The sequence below is a fragment of the Electrona antarctica genome (assembly GCF_951216825.1).
Source record: "Electrona antarctica genome assembly, chromosome: 8".
Lineage (NCBI taxonomy): Eukaryota > Metazoa > Chordata > Actinopteri > Myctophiformes > Myctophidae > Electrona > Electrona antarctica.
Window position 1 is genome coordinate 42,655,571 of NC_136789.1, and position 17,477 is coordinate 42,673,047.

General features: G+C 43.8%; 2 protein-coding genes across 7 annotated transcripts in view; one reads left to right on the plus strand and one right to left on the minus strand.

Annotated features, from left to right (window-relative positions):
* Positions 1 to 17,477, minus strand: part of LOC306928531 (vascular endothelial zinc finger 1-like) — a 129,770-nt gene that overhangs the window by 31,469 nt on the left and 80,824 nt on the right. The window lies entirely within an intron of this gene.
* Positions 1 to 17,477, plus strand: part of LOC306928527 (unconventional myosin-XVIIIa-like) — an 82,655-nt gene that overhangs the window by 860 nt on the left and 64,318 nt on the right. For 3 of the 6 annotated variants that reach the window (XM_079508730.1, XM_079508731.1, XM_079508726.1), the window contains exons 2-19: positions 467 to 531; positions 680 to 705; positions 1,270 to 2,133; positions 3,741 to 3,821; positions 4,379 to 4,438; positions 5,254 to 5,286; positions 5,979 to 6,047; positions 7,080 to 7,167; positions 7,604 to 7,710; positions 9,024 to 9,200; positions 9,640 to 9,850; positions 10,727 to 10,869; positions 11,050 to 11,150; positions 11,619 to 11,682; positions 11,868 to 12,012; positions 14,236 to 14,406; positions 15,768 to 15,858; positions 16,342 to 16,534. In XM_079508730.1, the coding sequence (XP_079364856.1) occupies positions 495 to 531; positions 680 to 705; positions 1,270 to 2,133; positions 3,741 to 3,821; positions 4,379 to 4,438; positions 5,254 to 5,286; positions 5,979 to 6,047; positions 7,080 to 7,167; positions 7,604 to 7,710; positions 9,024 to 9,200; positions 9,640 to 9,850; positions 10,727 to 10,869; positions 11,050 to 11,150; positions 11,619 to 11,682; positions 11,868 to 12,012; positions 14,236 to 14,406; positions 15,768 to 15,858; positions 16,342 to 16,534 (2,661 nt within the window). In that variant the 5' untranslated portion in view covers positions 467 to 494. The remainder of the gene's footprint in view (positions 1 to 466; positions 532 to 679; positions 706 to 1,269; positions 2,134 to 3,740; positions 3,822 to 4,378; positions 4,439 to 5,253; positions 5,287 to 5,978; positions 6,048 to 7,079; positions 7,168 to 7,603; positions 7,711 to 9,023; positions 9,201 to 9,639; positions 9,851 to 10,726; positions 10,870 to 11,049; positions 11,151 to 11,618; positions 11,683 to 11,867; positions 12,013 to 14,235; positions 14,407 to 15,767; positions 15,859 to 16,341; positions 16,535 to 17,477) is intronic. The other 3 variants (XM_079508727.1, XM_079508728.1, XM_079508729.1) reach the window with 3 other exon arrangements.

Here is a 17,477-nt window from a genome sequence, read left to right on the forward strand (position 1 = left end):
TGTGCACTCTCTTTCCTGTGTTTGTAAAGTCTGTTTGTCACTTACCAATTCACCAATGTCATAACTTACTTTCTGCTATTACTTAAAGAAAGGATCCAAATGATTAATATTGCGGCTGTTTTTTCGTTTTGTTTTTTTGCTGCATTTTAATTTATTATACGTGTGAATGACTAAATAAAGTGAAGGACTATCCCAAGATCCTTTTTAAATGCAGTGACTAGGTCCTGGCTTTTTGGGGTCTATTTTCCACTCCCCTCTTGCTCCAGCTATTCATTTCATTATCATATCTTCTGTCCTCAGTGCTACAGTAACATGGTCCTACTGCCCTGTTGATATTTGACCTCCTGTGTCAAGAAAGTGTTACTATATTCATTCATTAAGCACCCTAAATTGTCCTCTCCCTGTATTATCTATGTCCTACGTTGCCTGCTGTCACTGTCTCTATCCATCCCTCTACCTCTCCCAGCTCTCCCCATGTCATCTGGGTCACCACCATGGCTTATCGAAACCGCTTTTCATTTTGGGAACAAAAGGGAAGTCTCGTTTTACTTTTCTGCTCTAATGCTTCTACTTTCACTATGCATGTGGTTCTTCATTTCATGCTTTGAAGTGGTGTGTACTACTGTGTAGATAGAGACAAGTCATGGTCTAATCAATCATCTTTGGTGTTCCCTCATGTAGGTTAAAGTTGATAACAAGCCAAATGTAAGTGTCACTTCACCTGCATGAGTTTGGATAGCGTTCACTCTGTATGTAGTATCACTAGAGCAGACAGAATTGCTATCTAAAGTAACATTTGTTGCATTTTAGAGGGTCTTTCTTAACTATGGTGACATGCAGTTATAACAGCATGCTTTATCAGTGCAAAACTTGGAAAGATGTGCTCTGTTATGTAAACTTCAAGGGTTAGTATAGCGTTTCTTCGCCCAGAACTCATTGTCCTATATCTACACAGTAAAATCCTCAGTTTTATCCATTTGTAACTCAGCTACAAATGTTCAATCACTCTGAGTTATACCAAGGATTTGAATGTGTAATTAACCAAAACAGTCATCCAAGGGTCACTTTGCTCCTTGACAGTGGACGTGTGTGAGTGTGAGTGTGTCTGTGTGTGTGTCTGTGAGTGTGAGTGTGAGTGTGAGTGTGTGTGTGTGTGTGTGTGTGTGTGTGTGTGTGTGCATGTGCGTGCGTGTGTGCGCACAGTGCGTGCACTGCCAGGGACCTACATAACCATCACCAGTGTCTCTGTCCTCCTCTGTTCATGCACAGTCTGATGGTGATGATAATCAGCCTCAACCAGTTGCTAGCCCTGTTCTAGACACAGGAAGTGGCCCACAGCCCACAGCCACAGTCACACCTGAGGAATCCAATATTGTCAGCGCTATGGCTGATCCCGACACCCTGCAGGGTGCCGGCGGTAGCAGGGTGGTGAAGGTTGTGAGGCGGGTTGTGACTCGGCGGGTGGTTCCTGGAGGGACGGCGGAGCAGAGCTCCGAGCCCTCCGGGGGGGCAGCCTCTGCTGTGGCTGCTACCACTGTGCCCAAAACCACCAGTAAGGCTGCTTCCTCGTCTTCGGGACACCGCGAAGAGAAGGACGACATTTCCGTGGGCCTGGCCAGCCTAATGGGCAGAAGTAAAACCAAGGAGCACCGGCCTCGTACCCGCACCCAGGACCGCAAGGAGGACCCGCCCGACAAAGAAGAGACCGAGAAGGACGAGGAGAAAGAAAGGGCAAAGGAGCCAGAAGAGAAGGCCACGGCAGAGGAAAAAACACAGCAGGCTACGCCCACGTTTGTGTCCGTCATTGCACCGTCCCAACCTGTGCCGCCAATAAAGCCCAACCTCGTCCCGCCTGCTCCCAAGCCTGACCCCTTGGCCCCTCCTCCTGGCTTTATCCCCGCCCCCAGACAGCCCAACCTCGTCCCGCCTGCTCCCAAGCCTGACCCCTTGGCCCCTCCCGCCGGTTTCATTCCGGCCCCCAAGCCCTCCTCCAACGCCGTGGCCCCGAAACAGAACGTCCTGCCACGGCCGCCAGGTTTCGTCCCGGTCCAGAGGACCGATGCTCTGGCGCCCCCTCCGGGGTTCATTCCAATTACGCGTACCACTGCTGTGAAGAAACCAGAGGTACAGAGTGTGACTATTTAAAATACTAATGGAGCATGCTGTGAGATATTAACAGCTTAGCACCCTTTGACGGAGTATTCCATCAATTAAAATCCAACCATTAGTCTTGTCTGCCTTTGTCGTAATTCTCCGTCAATTAATGTACTTTGTAGATATGAAACGGTTTTGCTTGAAAATCAACTTTAAACACTGGCCCGGTTGCTAGGCAACGCCTTGCAGGTGATGCTGGATCTGAAAGTCACTTGTGTGAACCTTGTCGATTGGCATGTGTTCATGGATGGATCAATAAGGCTTTGCCTATACCTCTCAAATTAATTAATATTTGTGTGGATGTTGATCAGTATGTTGGTTGAATTCACCCCTTTCTTACTTTTCCATTATCATTCCATTTATGGTTTCTGTTGAAAAGAGATTTGACAGAAAGAAGCCAGCCTGGGTAAACAGGTTGTGTTTCAAACCTGACAGAAGTTTCAAATGGACAGAAGCACATGAAATAATGCCTCCTCTAGTCCGTTATAGTCTGGTCCGTTTGAGTTGGGCTGAGAGCACTGAACCATCATCCATTACTTTATAGTTTGTCACCCTGTAGTCCTGTTAGCTGGGTCTGAATTCGTCCAAAATCAACAAGATCGTGCACTTGGTGACAAGTTTTTGATTTTTGGTATGATGGTAGGTATGGTTATAAGGTTTTCAAAAACCATCGCAAACGAGTTGGGAGCGCCCCCTAGTGGCCTGTTTGCAATGAATCTAATATGAAATCCCTAACACCATACCAAAAATCAAGAACTTGTCACCAAGTGCATAATTGTTATGATATTTTATGTATTAAATCCCAGTTTATAGGCATTTTAAGCTCCCGGCAGCCATCGTGGACGCCATCTTGAAAATGATGCCTTTCCAGAAGTAATTTTTTCCTATTTTTTTTGTATGTTATTTAGCACACCCAATACTAATAGAATCCATTGGAAAATCTCTTTTATCAATTATTTTGATTTATAACCATATACTGACCCATTTAATATTAGATTCATTGCAAACGGACCACTAGGGGGCGCTCCCAACTCGTTTGCGATGGTTTTTTAAAACCTTATAACCATACCTACCACCATACCAAAAATCAAAAACTTGTCACCAAGTGCACGATTTTAACGAATTCAGACCCAGCTATGTAGAACTTCCATCAAAGTTTGATTCCTCCCTCCAGATCAGTAGACTGGTGAGAAAACCATTATTCACACGGTGCCCTTTTTACTCTTACAGTATGTCATACTCAGGCGTAGGAAACACCACCTCATTTCAAATCTGATATGGAGCTAACACTTCACTATCACTGTAACATCACATTTCACTAACTCATCTTTGGTGTGTGTGTGTGTGTGTGTGTGTGTGTGTGTGTGTGTGTGTGTGTGTGTGTGTGTGTGTGTGTGTGTGTGTGTGTGTGTGTGTGTGTGTGTGTGTGTGTGTGTGTGTGTGTGTGTGTGTGTGTGTGTGTGTGTGTGTGTGTGCGTGCGTGCGTGCGTGCGTTCCAACGCTGCACGTGCGTGCACACGTGCGTGGCTGCGTGCGTGTGCAAATCATGCACCTTTGTCGTTGTGTTTAATGTATGTAATGTAAAGGTAAAGGATGCCGTGGCCTCTACCGGTAACCCTATTCCTGAGGTTACAGAGTCTAAGACTCATCCTACACATAATGACAAGGTGTGTGTTCCAGGCTGCAGCCAAAAATACTGAAAAATACTGATTGTTCTCTAGACTAGTCTAGAGCACTGTTTCCCAAACAGTGGGTCATTTGTGGGTCACGGACCAATTTTTATGGGTCATGACTCAAGTAAAATTCCCATTTTATTTTCCTACATTTAATGTATATATTTCAAATATATATATATATATATATTTTAAATAAAACAAATTTAAAAACAAACAAACAAATCTAAGAAATACCATGAATAAAACATATAATACTCGCAACGCAGCATGTGTTATGCGATTGTAGATCTGCTAGTTTGGGTCCCGGGCAAACGTCTAATTTCTCTTTTGGGTCTCGACCTGAAAAGTTTGGGAATTACTTTTCTAGAGTGCTTCGTCTAAGACTTTTATTATATATTATAGTTAAAATACGAATTTGGTTTTCAGAGGTCTTAGACACTGAGGACAGTTACTTCAGAACTAGGCCTATAGTTTTGTGGACCATTTTCACGAATATCCTTTCGATGACACTATTTCAGTTATATGTATTGTATACTGTTGGTTAACAGGTGATTCCTACCGATGACGATCACATACGCGTGAAGAGGATCTTTTCCAATGGAAATGAAGTAACGTCACTCTCTCTCAGCTTGTTTGGTTTGGCCTGCTGCTTAACCTGTGTTTATCCTCTTAGGTCAACTTCTTATATACCCAGCATGAAGAACAAAAATCCAAATTAGTTTGTACACCTGCCAGTAGTGTTGCAATTACAGGAGTGCTCTCTGATGTTGGATTTGACATTGCTTGCGTTAAGCTTTTCAGTGCTGAGCCCATAAGTCCAAGTCATTGAGTTATTGGCACAAACTCAAGTAAAAACTGAAGTCAATGGCCCTGCATAACGGGAATAGAAACCTTTTTCCATCAACTTAAAATCAATAAATAATAAACTTAGTTGTACTTGACCAACTGGAGTTCCTGCACCTGAGTGTTTTGTGTTTTGTGGCTGGGAATATTCTGTGTCAATGCTGTGATTATCTTTTTGGGGATTCTTAAGCTCGATTTTTGAGTGAATTGCTAACCAATGTTATGGCAATGCAATTTGTGGGGGAAACAAAAGATACATTTGCATGAAGTATTGTGAAGCTCAAGCTTGTGCAGACTAGTTTGACAGCATAACAAAATATGTAGCTCCATCAACTTCAATGTCTTTCTGTTTCTCCCCTCTCATTCTTTCGTGGACATGACTGTCCTCCATGGTAGAAGGTCTAAAAGAGTGGGTGGGTCTAAATGGGTGTATGTTGTTGTCTTTGTGGTTATTTGACTATTTGCTACTCTCCTGCTGTCTTATATCCTTATATATACTCTTTGTTTCTCCTTCTGCTTTTCTGTGGGCCACTGCTGGACCTTGGCTTACTACTGTCTCCGTTGCTGTTTGCATGGCTAGCGTTCAACTTCCAAGCGCTCCATCTCCTCAGAGGTACATGTCGCTCTGCCGTGCTCTTCCCCAGGCAGGCCACGCCTCCTCAGCCCCTCCCCCAGCCAGGGCAGGGCGTGGCTGCCGGAGTCAGCTCTCTCCTCTACTGACCCCACTGTTTCTCATCATTATTGAGCGTGCTTCCCTTCACCTGTCACTGCATTCTCCACTGGAGTGATGCACTCAGAGGCCTCAAAGATCCAGTGTCAATGACATAGCTCTATTGTTAACTTCATACTGTACAGTAGCTCTATTGTTAACTTCAAGTACCGCTAATTATAACCGTCAACTTGTAGAAGGTTTACATACAGTATCATAGAACCACAATCCTTTATCCTTTGGACAGATATGTACAAATACATGTTCATGTGCACCGGTATGCATTTTTCACAGTAAAAAATTCAAACAATCAAGGGTCAAAGCTAGCCGGTGCAGCTGGCTTTTAGTCCCATATACACTGGGCACATGAGGCAGGTTGTTCCGTTTACCACAGAAGCATTTAGCAGAACAGAGGTAGCTTTCACTGTAATGTGTTTATCTCTGCATGTTTTGTTTCTTTACCTCCATTGAAACTCATGAGCGTTTGGTTATCACGGTTGTTTGCATGTGTTTCAGTGTTGAAACAATGAATTAAAAGTGACCTCTCTGTTAGCTCCTCAAATGACCCCGTCCTCCTGTGTCATTTCCTTCTCCAGTCTAGGTTGGCAGAAGACCCTGTGGCCATCTTACAAGCAGCACATGCTGCTGCAGCCACCCAGTCTAAGGTCTGGCTATATGGCCATTCACCCTGCATGTATCATATCCTAGAAAGTGGTGTGTTTGTGCAGTGGTTCTGCTGTGTTGTTATCCAGCGTGATTATTGTCTCAGATAGAAAATAGACGATTTACAAGCTCGCAATGCAACACATAGTGAGCTTTGAGATCTGCTATTTTCAGGCATGTTGTCCTCCAGGCATGTGATGTGGTGTTGCCGTAGTGTGTGGTTTTGTGCATTCTAATTTATTTGTTAATAATGAGAGAGAGTAGTGGTAGTTGTGTGGTCACACATTGACAGCTGCAGGTTATGCTCAATTAGCTTAGATGTTGTCCAATAGGAAACCATTTAATTAACTCGCCTGTACTAATCTTTGTTTGTTTTTCCCCCTACCTTTTTTCATCTAATTGTTTTATTCTTCAGGTCACTGCGTTATTAATGAAAATGCAAAAAAAACAAAAAAAAAACAGTAAAAGAATAATAACGAACACTGGTTAAGGTAGTCAGTCCATCCCTGGTACTGAATTGGGAATAGAGTCCAAAAGGAAGTACGCACATCTCTAAAAAATGCTACAGGTGCTGAACAAAAAGATACGTACACGAAGACCTGTTGTGGTCTGTCTACCGACTTCAGATAAATTACCCTGGGAGCTGTAAAATAGTATGCAGACTTCCCTCCCCCTCCCCCCCAATATGGCCAATATAATCTCACAGAAGCTTTGATTGATTGATTGATTGATTGAAATTCTTCTTGTATAGGTATAATCTAGCATGGTCCTACATTGTAAAATCATGTGCATTAATTCAACTCTGAAAGGTCCAGATGGATAAATGAACACTGAGCATATTACAATATTGTGCATAGATATACACCTGTTTACACAATATTTGTGTTCAATAATTGTCCTCAGTTTGATTCATTTCCAGTGCATTGCCCCTCTTGCATGACATCATTTATCATTGTTTGTCCTTTGGATGTCTGTGTTGTGCAACATTTCATGTATTCTTTCTGTTGTTTCATGAAAAGTTCTCTCTCACCCAGGGCAAGTCTGAGGAGCAGATAGCTGCAGAGAAGGCCTGGTACAACACTGACAAAGTATGGCTTGTCCACAAGGATGGATTTTCTTTGGGTTGGTATTATTTTAGTTACTTTTCAATTCAACTTGTTTCAGGTTATCTGGAATATAATATATAATTTAAGGACTCCTAGTATAAATGTAGCTAAATGTTAGCTCAGCTTAACAAGTCATAATAACTCATTGACTAACACTTTATGAATGATCTATTAACTATAACGAATAGTTATTCAAAAGAGTTACCCCGGCCTCTTCAAAAGGAGGGCCAAGCTGTGTGTCATTCTAGGGCATAAACTCAGTTTAAACAGAATCTATATGAAGAGAAAGCAGAGTATTCTGTTGAATTAAACTAATCTAGTTTTCCAAATTGAACACTTGCTTTTCTTTTCTGGAGCTTCCTCATTTTTTTTGACAAGAGCTATCAAACATCATCATTTTGAAGTGTATTTTGTTCCCCATTGCCTTAAATAATAATGTATAAATTACGCAGCCACTCTACTGAAGACCCAGCCAGGCAGTCTACCAGAGGGGAAAGTGAAAATACGCCTGGAGAGCGATGGATCACTGCTGGAAGTGGACGAAGAGGATGTGGAAAAGGTATTTCATTGTGCATAGAGCACCGAAGTCTGACGTCACTTTCAGTAGAGGGCACCAACACACAGGTTCATGTATTTTTTTATTTGCATTGCAATCTCCATAGGGCGATTTTAGGTCGCTTCATATAAGAACTGTGTTTGAAAAATGAACCGACCACCCCGGCCTTTCTGTCAGGGGTGTGGCTGTGCGTCGTTAATGATGTCCATTCATATTTGATACAGCCAGTTTCTGGAGAAAATGGAATTAATGTGGCCGCAAAAGCCTTGAAACTACATATGAAGGCAATGTCGCTGCTAATATACGTCATGCCCAGCTGTCAACACATTGCGTTCCTGAGATTCCTCATTGACGTAAGCTCAGCTGGTGGTGACTCGACTCGTACTAACCACGAAACATTAAATATCATCAATAAAATAAAAATAAAAATAAACGTAATTGACATTCAGTTTCTGTTGTGCGACGGGCAGATGCAGCCACCCCCCCTACCCGGAAATGTAGTCTCTGGGTTGTTTGACTCGTTTCTAACGCTTATTTTGTTACTCTTTGGGTATATTTGTACATTTCCACCTTCAGTCGATGCTTCATATCCATATGAGTGAAAAGAAAATGCAAATAAAAAGTACATGAACCTGTGGACTGACGCCCTCTACTGACAGTGACGTCAGGACTTCGGTGCTCTATTACAGCACTGTTTCCCAAACAGTGGGTCGAGACTGAGAGTGAGCCCCTTTGGTGAGATGCGGACCCATTTTTGTGGGATGTGAGTAAATATCCATTAAAAAAAATCATCATACGATTTAAAAAGGTTTAAACAAAACACGCGGGAGTCCCGTAACAACGCGCTAGATCCCTGGGAGATGGATTGCTGAGGTGTTCACTGTTCAGCAATCGTAAAATGAAAGCGTAAAATGAAACCAAATGGACCCTTGGCTTACGGGTCCATTTGGTTTCATTTTACGCTCTCAAGAGTTAAATTATTGTTAGACATCTGGATTACTTAATGTACAAGAAGTCTACACAAATAGAGAATGTAGAAGAACTGTTACCGGTATTTTGATCAACCTATGGTATCACATCAATACAGCATGGAGTTGTGGACAAAATCGAATCCAATGATAACAGAATATTCTTTAGTTTTGGGTCTGTGAGGCTAAATCTCATCTCAAAGCTCAAATGCAGAATGAATAATGGGCCTTGATATGAAAATGGTTGAAAAAAACCCACTTACGGTATTTATAATGATGAATTCTAAATCCTAAAATTCTAAAATCTATTTCTAATGCACGCGGCGTCCCTTCCACTTTGAACTGCAGGCGAATCCTCCGAGGTTTGACCGCATGGAGGACGTGGCCTCGCTGCAGTACCTTAACGAGTCCAGTGTCGTCCACACACTGCGCCAGCGCTACGGCGGGAACCTGGTACACACCCACGCCGGCGCCAACATGGTGGTCATCAACCCCATCAGCGCCCCCTCCATGTACTCTGAGAAGGTAGGACGCAGCCTGTTCTGTGCACCGGGACTCATCTGCTACATCATACAGGGAAGGAGCATTAAGCACATCATGGCTCATTTTGGATTTTAACCACTATTTTATACTTTTTTTGAAAGCATTTTAGATTAAAAAAAATTACAAATAAATAAAGTGAACATTTTTAACTCAAATCTTTGCTTCTGGGTGTCCCTGGAACAAAATATTTTCAGATCGTGGGCCACGACCAAATACATATAATTTTCAGGTTAAATGGGTTAAAGTGGTCACAGATGGCGTTCAGTATTCCAGCGAGCACCCACCTGTCTGTCTTTCTATTACATCATCGCCTCCTGTTTCTTATTCCCCTCCTGTCTCTGTGTGTTTGCGTGCGTGCGTGCGTGCGTGCGTGCGTGCGTGCGTGCGTGCGTGCGTGCGTGCGTGCGTTCTCCTGCCCCAGGTGATGCACATGTTCAAGGGCTGCAGGAGAGAGGACACCGCGCCTCACATTTACAGCATGGCCCAGTCTGCCTACAGGACCCTGCTGACCACTCGTCAGGACCAGTCCATTGTGCTGCTGGGCAAGAGTGGCAGTGGCAAGACGACCAACTGTCAACACCTGGTCCAATATCTGGTCACCATTGCAGGCAGCACCAGCAAAACCTTCTCTAGTAAGTTGGACCCAAACAATGCCTGTGACGCTATCGCAGGGGACTTGCGGGGTACAAGGCCCCGTCCAACGCTACATTTCTATTTCTATATTTGATTGTTAATATATCTTGTGTCAGTTATGCTTGTTATCACCTGCCACTAAAAAAATACACTCACAATCCCACATGAGACAGAGCGAGAGAGAGAGAGAGAGAGAGAGAGAGAGAGAGAGAGAGAGAGAGAGAGAGAGAGAGAGAGAGGGAAAGACTGGGTGATTTATTGTTATTGTGTCTTATTAAAAAGCCATGTCTCTTAGTAAAACGTATAGCCTAGGCCCTAGTCATTCGTTAGAGGTTGAAACTTGGATTGTTTTGAGAGCCAATGTAGCTGACCATGGTGCTAAAGGTCACTTAGGGGTAGTCTATAGCGGTGGCACCAGTACGCCCGTTCCCTAATTTCTGAATCCCAGTACTGCCTTTACCCAAATACAATATTTTGCTTAAAAAAACGTCAAGAGAAAAACATAGCTAGCATATGTTGCTAATATGAATGAATGATAACCCACCTTTTGAAGAATATAACGGATTTATTTTAAACTGTGGCCATAAAATCCAGTCCAGTTTTGAGAACTAGTGTTAATGTGAAAATATCCGTTTGCTCCAATTGGTTTCTGAAACGGGCCTCCAAATGGCAAAGGTTAAATACAATGCAGGTTTTGTTTGTTTGTTTTAGCGGGAACCAATTTGGAAAATTGTTTGTGATCCCCGCAGGTGATACTGTAAAAGTGTTACCCGATGTTTGTTTGGTACCAAATAAGGCATTACGGATTCCATTTGTCTGCCTGTTGTCTTTTTTTCTTTAAAAAACAAACCTATATGTCTGGATTTTCCAATTAGCGGAGAAATGGCAGGCAGTCTACACCGTTTTGGAAGCATTTGGGAACGCCTCTACCTCCATGAATGGGAACGCTAGTCGCTTCTCCCATGTTGTTTCCCTGGACTTTGACCAGGCTGGTCAGGTGACCTCCGCCTCCATCCAGGTAACGATGTCATCAGAGCAGTCCAACTCAGCTCAATGTCTACCTCTTTTCCCATCTGTGAATTCAGAACAGACATTCCAATGTGATGGAGTTTTCACAGATGCTGTTATGCTATACAAAGTTGTGGTTTGAAGTGGTATTGAGGTTACTGTGGTGATATCTTCTCCTGCTGTCTTTCAGACCATGCTGCTGGAGAAGACGAGGGTGGCAAGAAGGCCAGAGGGAGAAGCTACCTTTAACGTCTTCTACTATCTGATGGCTGGTGTGGACAGCTCTCTTAGGTTAGGAGGAATGCAGCATACCTCTAACTCTGTTCACAGTGGGAGCCTGTGTATAGCCACACTTATATAATATACAATAACATGTAATCGTCTTCTAAAACCAAATAGGATACAGGAGGCAAAATGGCTTGATTCATTTTCAGTCTGCCAGGGTATTAGTATTTGAATGTGTCTTGTAAAGAATAATACTTATTTTATTATTTTAAGTCGCACGCACGCACGCACGCACGCACGCACGCACGCACGCACGCACGCACGCACGCACATATGGTTGTGGACAATTGTGTTGAGGTCAAATGTTTAAAGTATTAATTCTTAATCTAAAGAATAATACTTATTTTATTATTTTAAGTCGCACAAACGCACGCACGCACACACATTATGGTTGTGGACAATTGTGTTGAGGTCAAATGTTTAAAGTATTAATTCTGCCTCATCTTTGCAACTAACATCTGCTCTCTTTCCCAGAACTGAGCTGCATCTGAACCACTTTGCCGAAAACAGTGCATTTGGAATCGTGCCTCTTCCCAAGGTAACCACCGGTGGCTTAAGATTTTGTACCAAAATGTATTTCATGGAGTAACAGTTACAGTTACAGTTACAGTTACAGTTACAGTTACAGTTACAGTTACAGTAACAGTAACAGTAACAGTTACAGTAACAGTAACAGTAACCAACGGAACTCGCATGAATATAATGTGTGTTGTTGTCTCCCAGTCGGATGACAAGCAGCGGGCCTCTCAGCAGTTCTCCAAGTTGCAAGCAGCCATGAAAGTTCTTGGGATAAATGCTGAGGAGCAGAAGGCCTTCTGGCTCGTCTTAGGAGCCATTTATCACCTCGGGGCTGCAGGGGCCACCAAGGGTAAGACCACTGAATATGTGATCTCAGTGATCATTTAACTCTGAGAGTGTACAAAAGCACACTCTCTGAGTTACAAGTGCGTTAATCTCTCAAGACTCAGATTCAGTAGCCTGGCTCCAGCCCTGAATCGCTAGCCACGCGGAAAAAAAGAATGTTCTGGTGATTCAGGTCGGTGACTTGGTCTATGGGTGTGTGAAAGTCTTGATCGAAAATCTGATCGCAGCAGCTGATTGGCCATCAGTGCCGTCAGTCGTTAACGTCAAACAACAAACTGCCGCCACTGGCTATTAAACCTGGCTATTAAATCGCCCTATGATAAATAGTTTATTTACAGACACAACGAGAGGTTTTAGAAACATCATCATCCGACATATTTTACCGTATTTGTTTACATGCTAGTAGCGCTCGTTGACTGTGTTTACTTTGTTTGGTTAGCAACCGGGTTAGCCACATTGACAACGACGTCATCTCCTTTGCTACTATTTTGATTGGTTGGTGTGAACCAATCGCCAAAGACTGCTGCTTTGACAGCGGCTGCCGTGGGAAGGGCTTTCAGTCTGAATAATGAAGTGAAACGAAATGAAAATTCAGACTGAGTGTCGGGCTACAGATTCAGAGCTCTGCAGCTGAATCTGTCGGCAACTCCGTTTACAACGTGTAGTTTTGTTGTTAGTAGGAATGTAAACAAAGAAGCACCACCGGAAGGAACAACAATTTCCAATGGAAGTCACATGGTTTGACACAACATTTTGTTTGATGGCTGTGTTGTGCCCCCCTCCCCTGCATCAAACAAAAATGTTGTGTCAAACCATGTGACTTCCATTGGAAATGCATTGGGGCGGCCATGACACTTACAACTTGTTTACATCAACCATGCAACATTGTTGTATGCTAGATGTAGCCTATACTATAGGTGTAATTGAGGCCTAACACACATTCTATTGGGCGGTGCCCCGAGAGGCAAATTCAAGGGAAAAAACACCAGTGGGGCGCTGTTTTCCCCTTTTCTTTACCGATGGGTTCCCAGATTGCACATGCATAAACAGTGAAGATTGTACTATGTACCTGGACAAATGTATTCCTATAGGCATAATGCTTTATAAAATACAATAATACAGTACACCAACTAAATAATATCTTAATATCTCTCCATAAAGTACAGTGTGGTATGGGAACTACATATCACACTGACCAGAGGTGTTTACTATGGCCACTCTGCTGGTTTTATATTGTGGATGTTGGCATTGCAGCATTCTCAAAGCAACACAGGAGGGCAGCAGAGATCTCTATTCTTGAGACCATGGTACATAAAATGTGTTCCTTGTCTTTATATCACATACCACCATTTATTTGAACATCTAACACAGATACTCTTACTGCATTATTAATGTGTATGCTAGTGTTAATCGATTCTTTTAGTTTTTCATGAAGTCAGATGGCGCTACTTTTGGTTTTATAGCAGTAGCCCAGTATGTCCTTTTGAAGAGTGCCACTTTCCTCTTGATGTGTTCAGTTAACTGTGGCTCTACTTAGACGTTCTATGGTGCGTGGCATAGGGTGAACCACGCACTCACAATTTGACTGTATATGAAATGTAATTGCACGGCGGTTATACTTTGTGGAGGATATTCTTTGATTGCTGTCTTACCCATCATCTTCGGTATGGCCGATAAAATATATAGATCTCTCGTTCTTAGCTTGAATAATAATAATAAAAAGCCTTTAACCCATTCTTGGCGGGAACCCCTTTTGGTGTTAGCATTATGTTATGCTTTAGCTATTGAAAAATAGCAGATCTACAAGCTCATAGCGCGCCACCGAGTGGCGGGCTACGAGCTTTTTTTGAAAAATCAAAGAACGACTGACATAGAAACATAGCTTTTTCAGAAAACTGTCAGGATGTAGAAGACATTTTTAGAATCTGATCTCAGGTCAAAATGGGTTAAAACTACCTCAAAAATGTGGAAGGCTGGGATTTGGCTTTTGTGACCTCCGCCAGACAATATGTATCTCTGGAATGCAATTTTGTGTCCTCAAACCACTGTCATTATGGGGAGGGCTCAGGGCTGTGAGTGCACATCGTGTGCAGTCATTTCCAGCCTGACCGGAGCCATAATCCTACCCTGTCAGAGGCAGGATTGCCACGGCACCACCAGACTAGTCATGTGCCTGCGGTGCTTGGCAGAGGGGCTAATGGCTTTTTTTTTCATGGTCGTGTCTCAGCTGGCAGGAAACAATTTGCACGTCACGAGTGGGCCCAGAAGGCGGCCTACCTGCTGGGCTGCACCCTGGAGGAGCTGTCCTCCTCCATCTTCAAGCACAAAGCCAAAGGCACTCTGCCGAGAGTCAGCACCCTACGGCAGCCCGCCGAGGAAAACGGCACAGGGGACGCAGGTAGCCTACAGACCACACACAGCAACTCTGACTATCTCATCAGTCTCTGCATTCAGCTGGCTATCTCTCCCCCCCCCCCCCCCCCCCCCCCCTTCTCGCGAGCGTGTGCGCGAGCACGCGCACACACACGCACGCACGCACGCACGCACGCACGCACGCACGCACGCACGCACGCACGCACGCACGCACGCACACGCACACGCACACACACACTCCCTCATCACCTGGGGGAAATTGCATGCTCTGTAAAAGGTAAAAGCTTATCTAAGTAATGGCTAGCAGAGCCTCACACACAGTGATAAGTACTACACACACTGTATCAGGACAAGGAAGTTGAGATCCGCTCTTCATTCATTGCCCTTGAAATCATAATTGGCTTGCATTGATTTTTTTTTTCATCTTCTCACACACGTGCACTTCTTCTGAGTTTTATCAAGACGACAACGCACCTTGAAGGACGCGAGCACGCGGCGCACGCATGCACGCACACACACACACACACACACACACACACACACACACACACACACACACACACACACACACACACACACACACACACACACACACACACACACACACACACACACACACACACACACACACACACACACACACACACACACACACACACACACCTTATCTCAGAAGAGATGAATGGCCGGCCTCAATTTCACCCTGCTTGTATCTCCCCTTGCACAGCACATATGCGCGTATAGTGACACACACGTACTACCGCACGTGCGTGCACGCGTGTGTCCCCCACACACGTACACATATTATAGCAGTGGTTCCCCAACGATGGGCTGTGGAAGAAGTCCAGGTGTGTGACAAACACACATTTATACTGCAGCATCGATACAAACATTTTAATTTACTATCTCAGTACTTTATGAGCACACATTTCCAAATACAGAGGCAAATTCTCAAAGGAAATATATATTTTAACCACTTGGACAACCATTTTGTTGTGTTATAAAATGTCCTCGGGCGTCAAGAGTCTGCAGCATTCCTTTATGAGCGGGCCCTCCGAAAGATGTCATGACAACGGAGCTAGGAAGAAAAGACAACTGAAATTAATCTCAATTGTGAAACTCCTAAATGATGCTGAGCAGCAGAAATTATTTCGAGCCAGTCGAATAGCTTATGGCCCTAATAAATTCACAAATCAAATATGCTACCATGTACAATACCGCTCTTCCTTGTATCAAATATAGCGGCCATTTGACATGGCTGCCTTTTGATTCAGCCACGCATTCCTGTATACCTGTGTGTTTTTTTGGACAATGATGTTGTGAACTTACAGTTTTCTGTTTGCTTTTGTGCCTGGCTAACCTCCAACACACATCACACCATACCAGGATCCAAGGCCTCAGCGATGGAGTGTTTAGAGGCTATGGCATCTGGGCTTTACTCTGAACTTTTCACCATCCTCATCTCCTTCATCAACCGGTGAGTCTGACACCCTTCTCTGCACCCGCAATGAGCTAATTTATGTTTTTATCCGAAAAACTGTATAATATAAGTGAGCGCATACAAGAAAAGCTGACATAGAAACAGCATTTATTTCAACAAAAACGTCCTAATAGTGCAAAAAAACTGTCCCCGCTATTTATTTTTATTTTGCTTCGTTAAATAAAACCTGATGTGACATTTACTGATACCGTCTTGCCCATTAGTAATTATTTGTCTAACGGATGCATGTGTTTGATGCAAGTATACGATCAGGTAGTAAATGTTTTCAGCCTAGATTTTCTTAACTTTTTCGATTTTAGGCCTTTGAAAAGTAGGCTAATTTGACAGTTGTATGGAAATGTGATCGCTAACTACTTCTATAACAGCTGCCAGACAGAGACAGTGTGGAGCCTGCCTTGTTCTTGACAGGTTCTTGTACCTGCGTGCGTGCGTGCGTGAATGTGTGCGTGTTTGTCTCAGGGCCTTGAAGTCCAGCCAGAACTCCCTGTGTTCGCTGCTCATCGTGGATACGCCCGGCTTCCAGAACCCACGGTTGGTAAAGCGAGAAGGTGGTGCCTCTTTTGAGGACCTGTGCCACAACTATACCCAAGAACGCCTGCAGAGCCTCTTCTACCAGCGCACCTTTGTCCAGGAGCTGGAGAGATACAAGGAGGTAAAGTCACATGGTATCTCTATCTCTCTCCCTCTCTCCCCCTCCCTCCCTCCCTCCCTCCCTCTCTCTCTCTCTCTCTCTCTCTCTCTCTCTCTCTCTAACACACTCATTCTAGCATGCACTCTCTCTTTCTCTCTCCACCTCCTTTTCTTTTTCTCTGATGTATCAACATCTATTATGTACAAGTCATACTTCAGACACACGATCCCTCCTCCCTGTCACAGCCTTGACGAGCTCTTGTAGTTCTTGGGAGTCACCTCCACCTCCACCATTGATGGTGCAAGTGTTCACCTCCCCTGCTGAGATCAAACACAAACTCCCATGGGAGCCACACCCACCCAGTTGCTCCATGATGAAGACTAGCACTATCTACCTCTTCTCTTCCATTTGCATGCACTAATACTAGTTCATGATAACAAGGCAGAATCGCCCCTTGCCTACCCCAAATCCAGCTGCATATATATTTTTACCATATAAATATCTGCAGGATAAAGTATTTCCTTTCCTTTCCTTTCAATTATGTCTTTGTTTATTCCAGAAATGCATCACTCTCTGGCATTCCCGACTCCCAAAACTCACATATATCCAAATGATTCACAACAGAGAAGGTCACTTAATGTCTCTTAACACCTTGGAGGCCCAGGGCGGAGTTCTCCGTCCAAGTTCAAGGTCATGGTCAAGTGCCCAACACGGAGATTGATAAATAGGACGGAGATTAATGATAACAAAACCGTTCGCATCGCTCTAGAGCCTTGGAGCGCTTGTTGCCCGATCCGATGACGTGTCAAAAAGTGACACGTCATCGAAAATCTCCCCTGCCTGTTTAGCTGACGAAAACGAAAATCTTAAACGATCATAACTCCCGATCTAAATCATCCCGTCTAATTCTGAAAAAATATCCTGTGTTTGACGGCCTTCCGCGGTCCAGTCACTAGTCGCGATA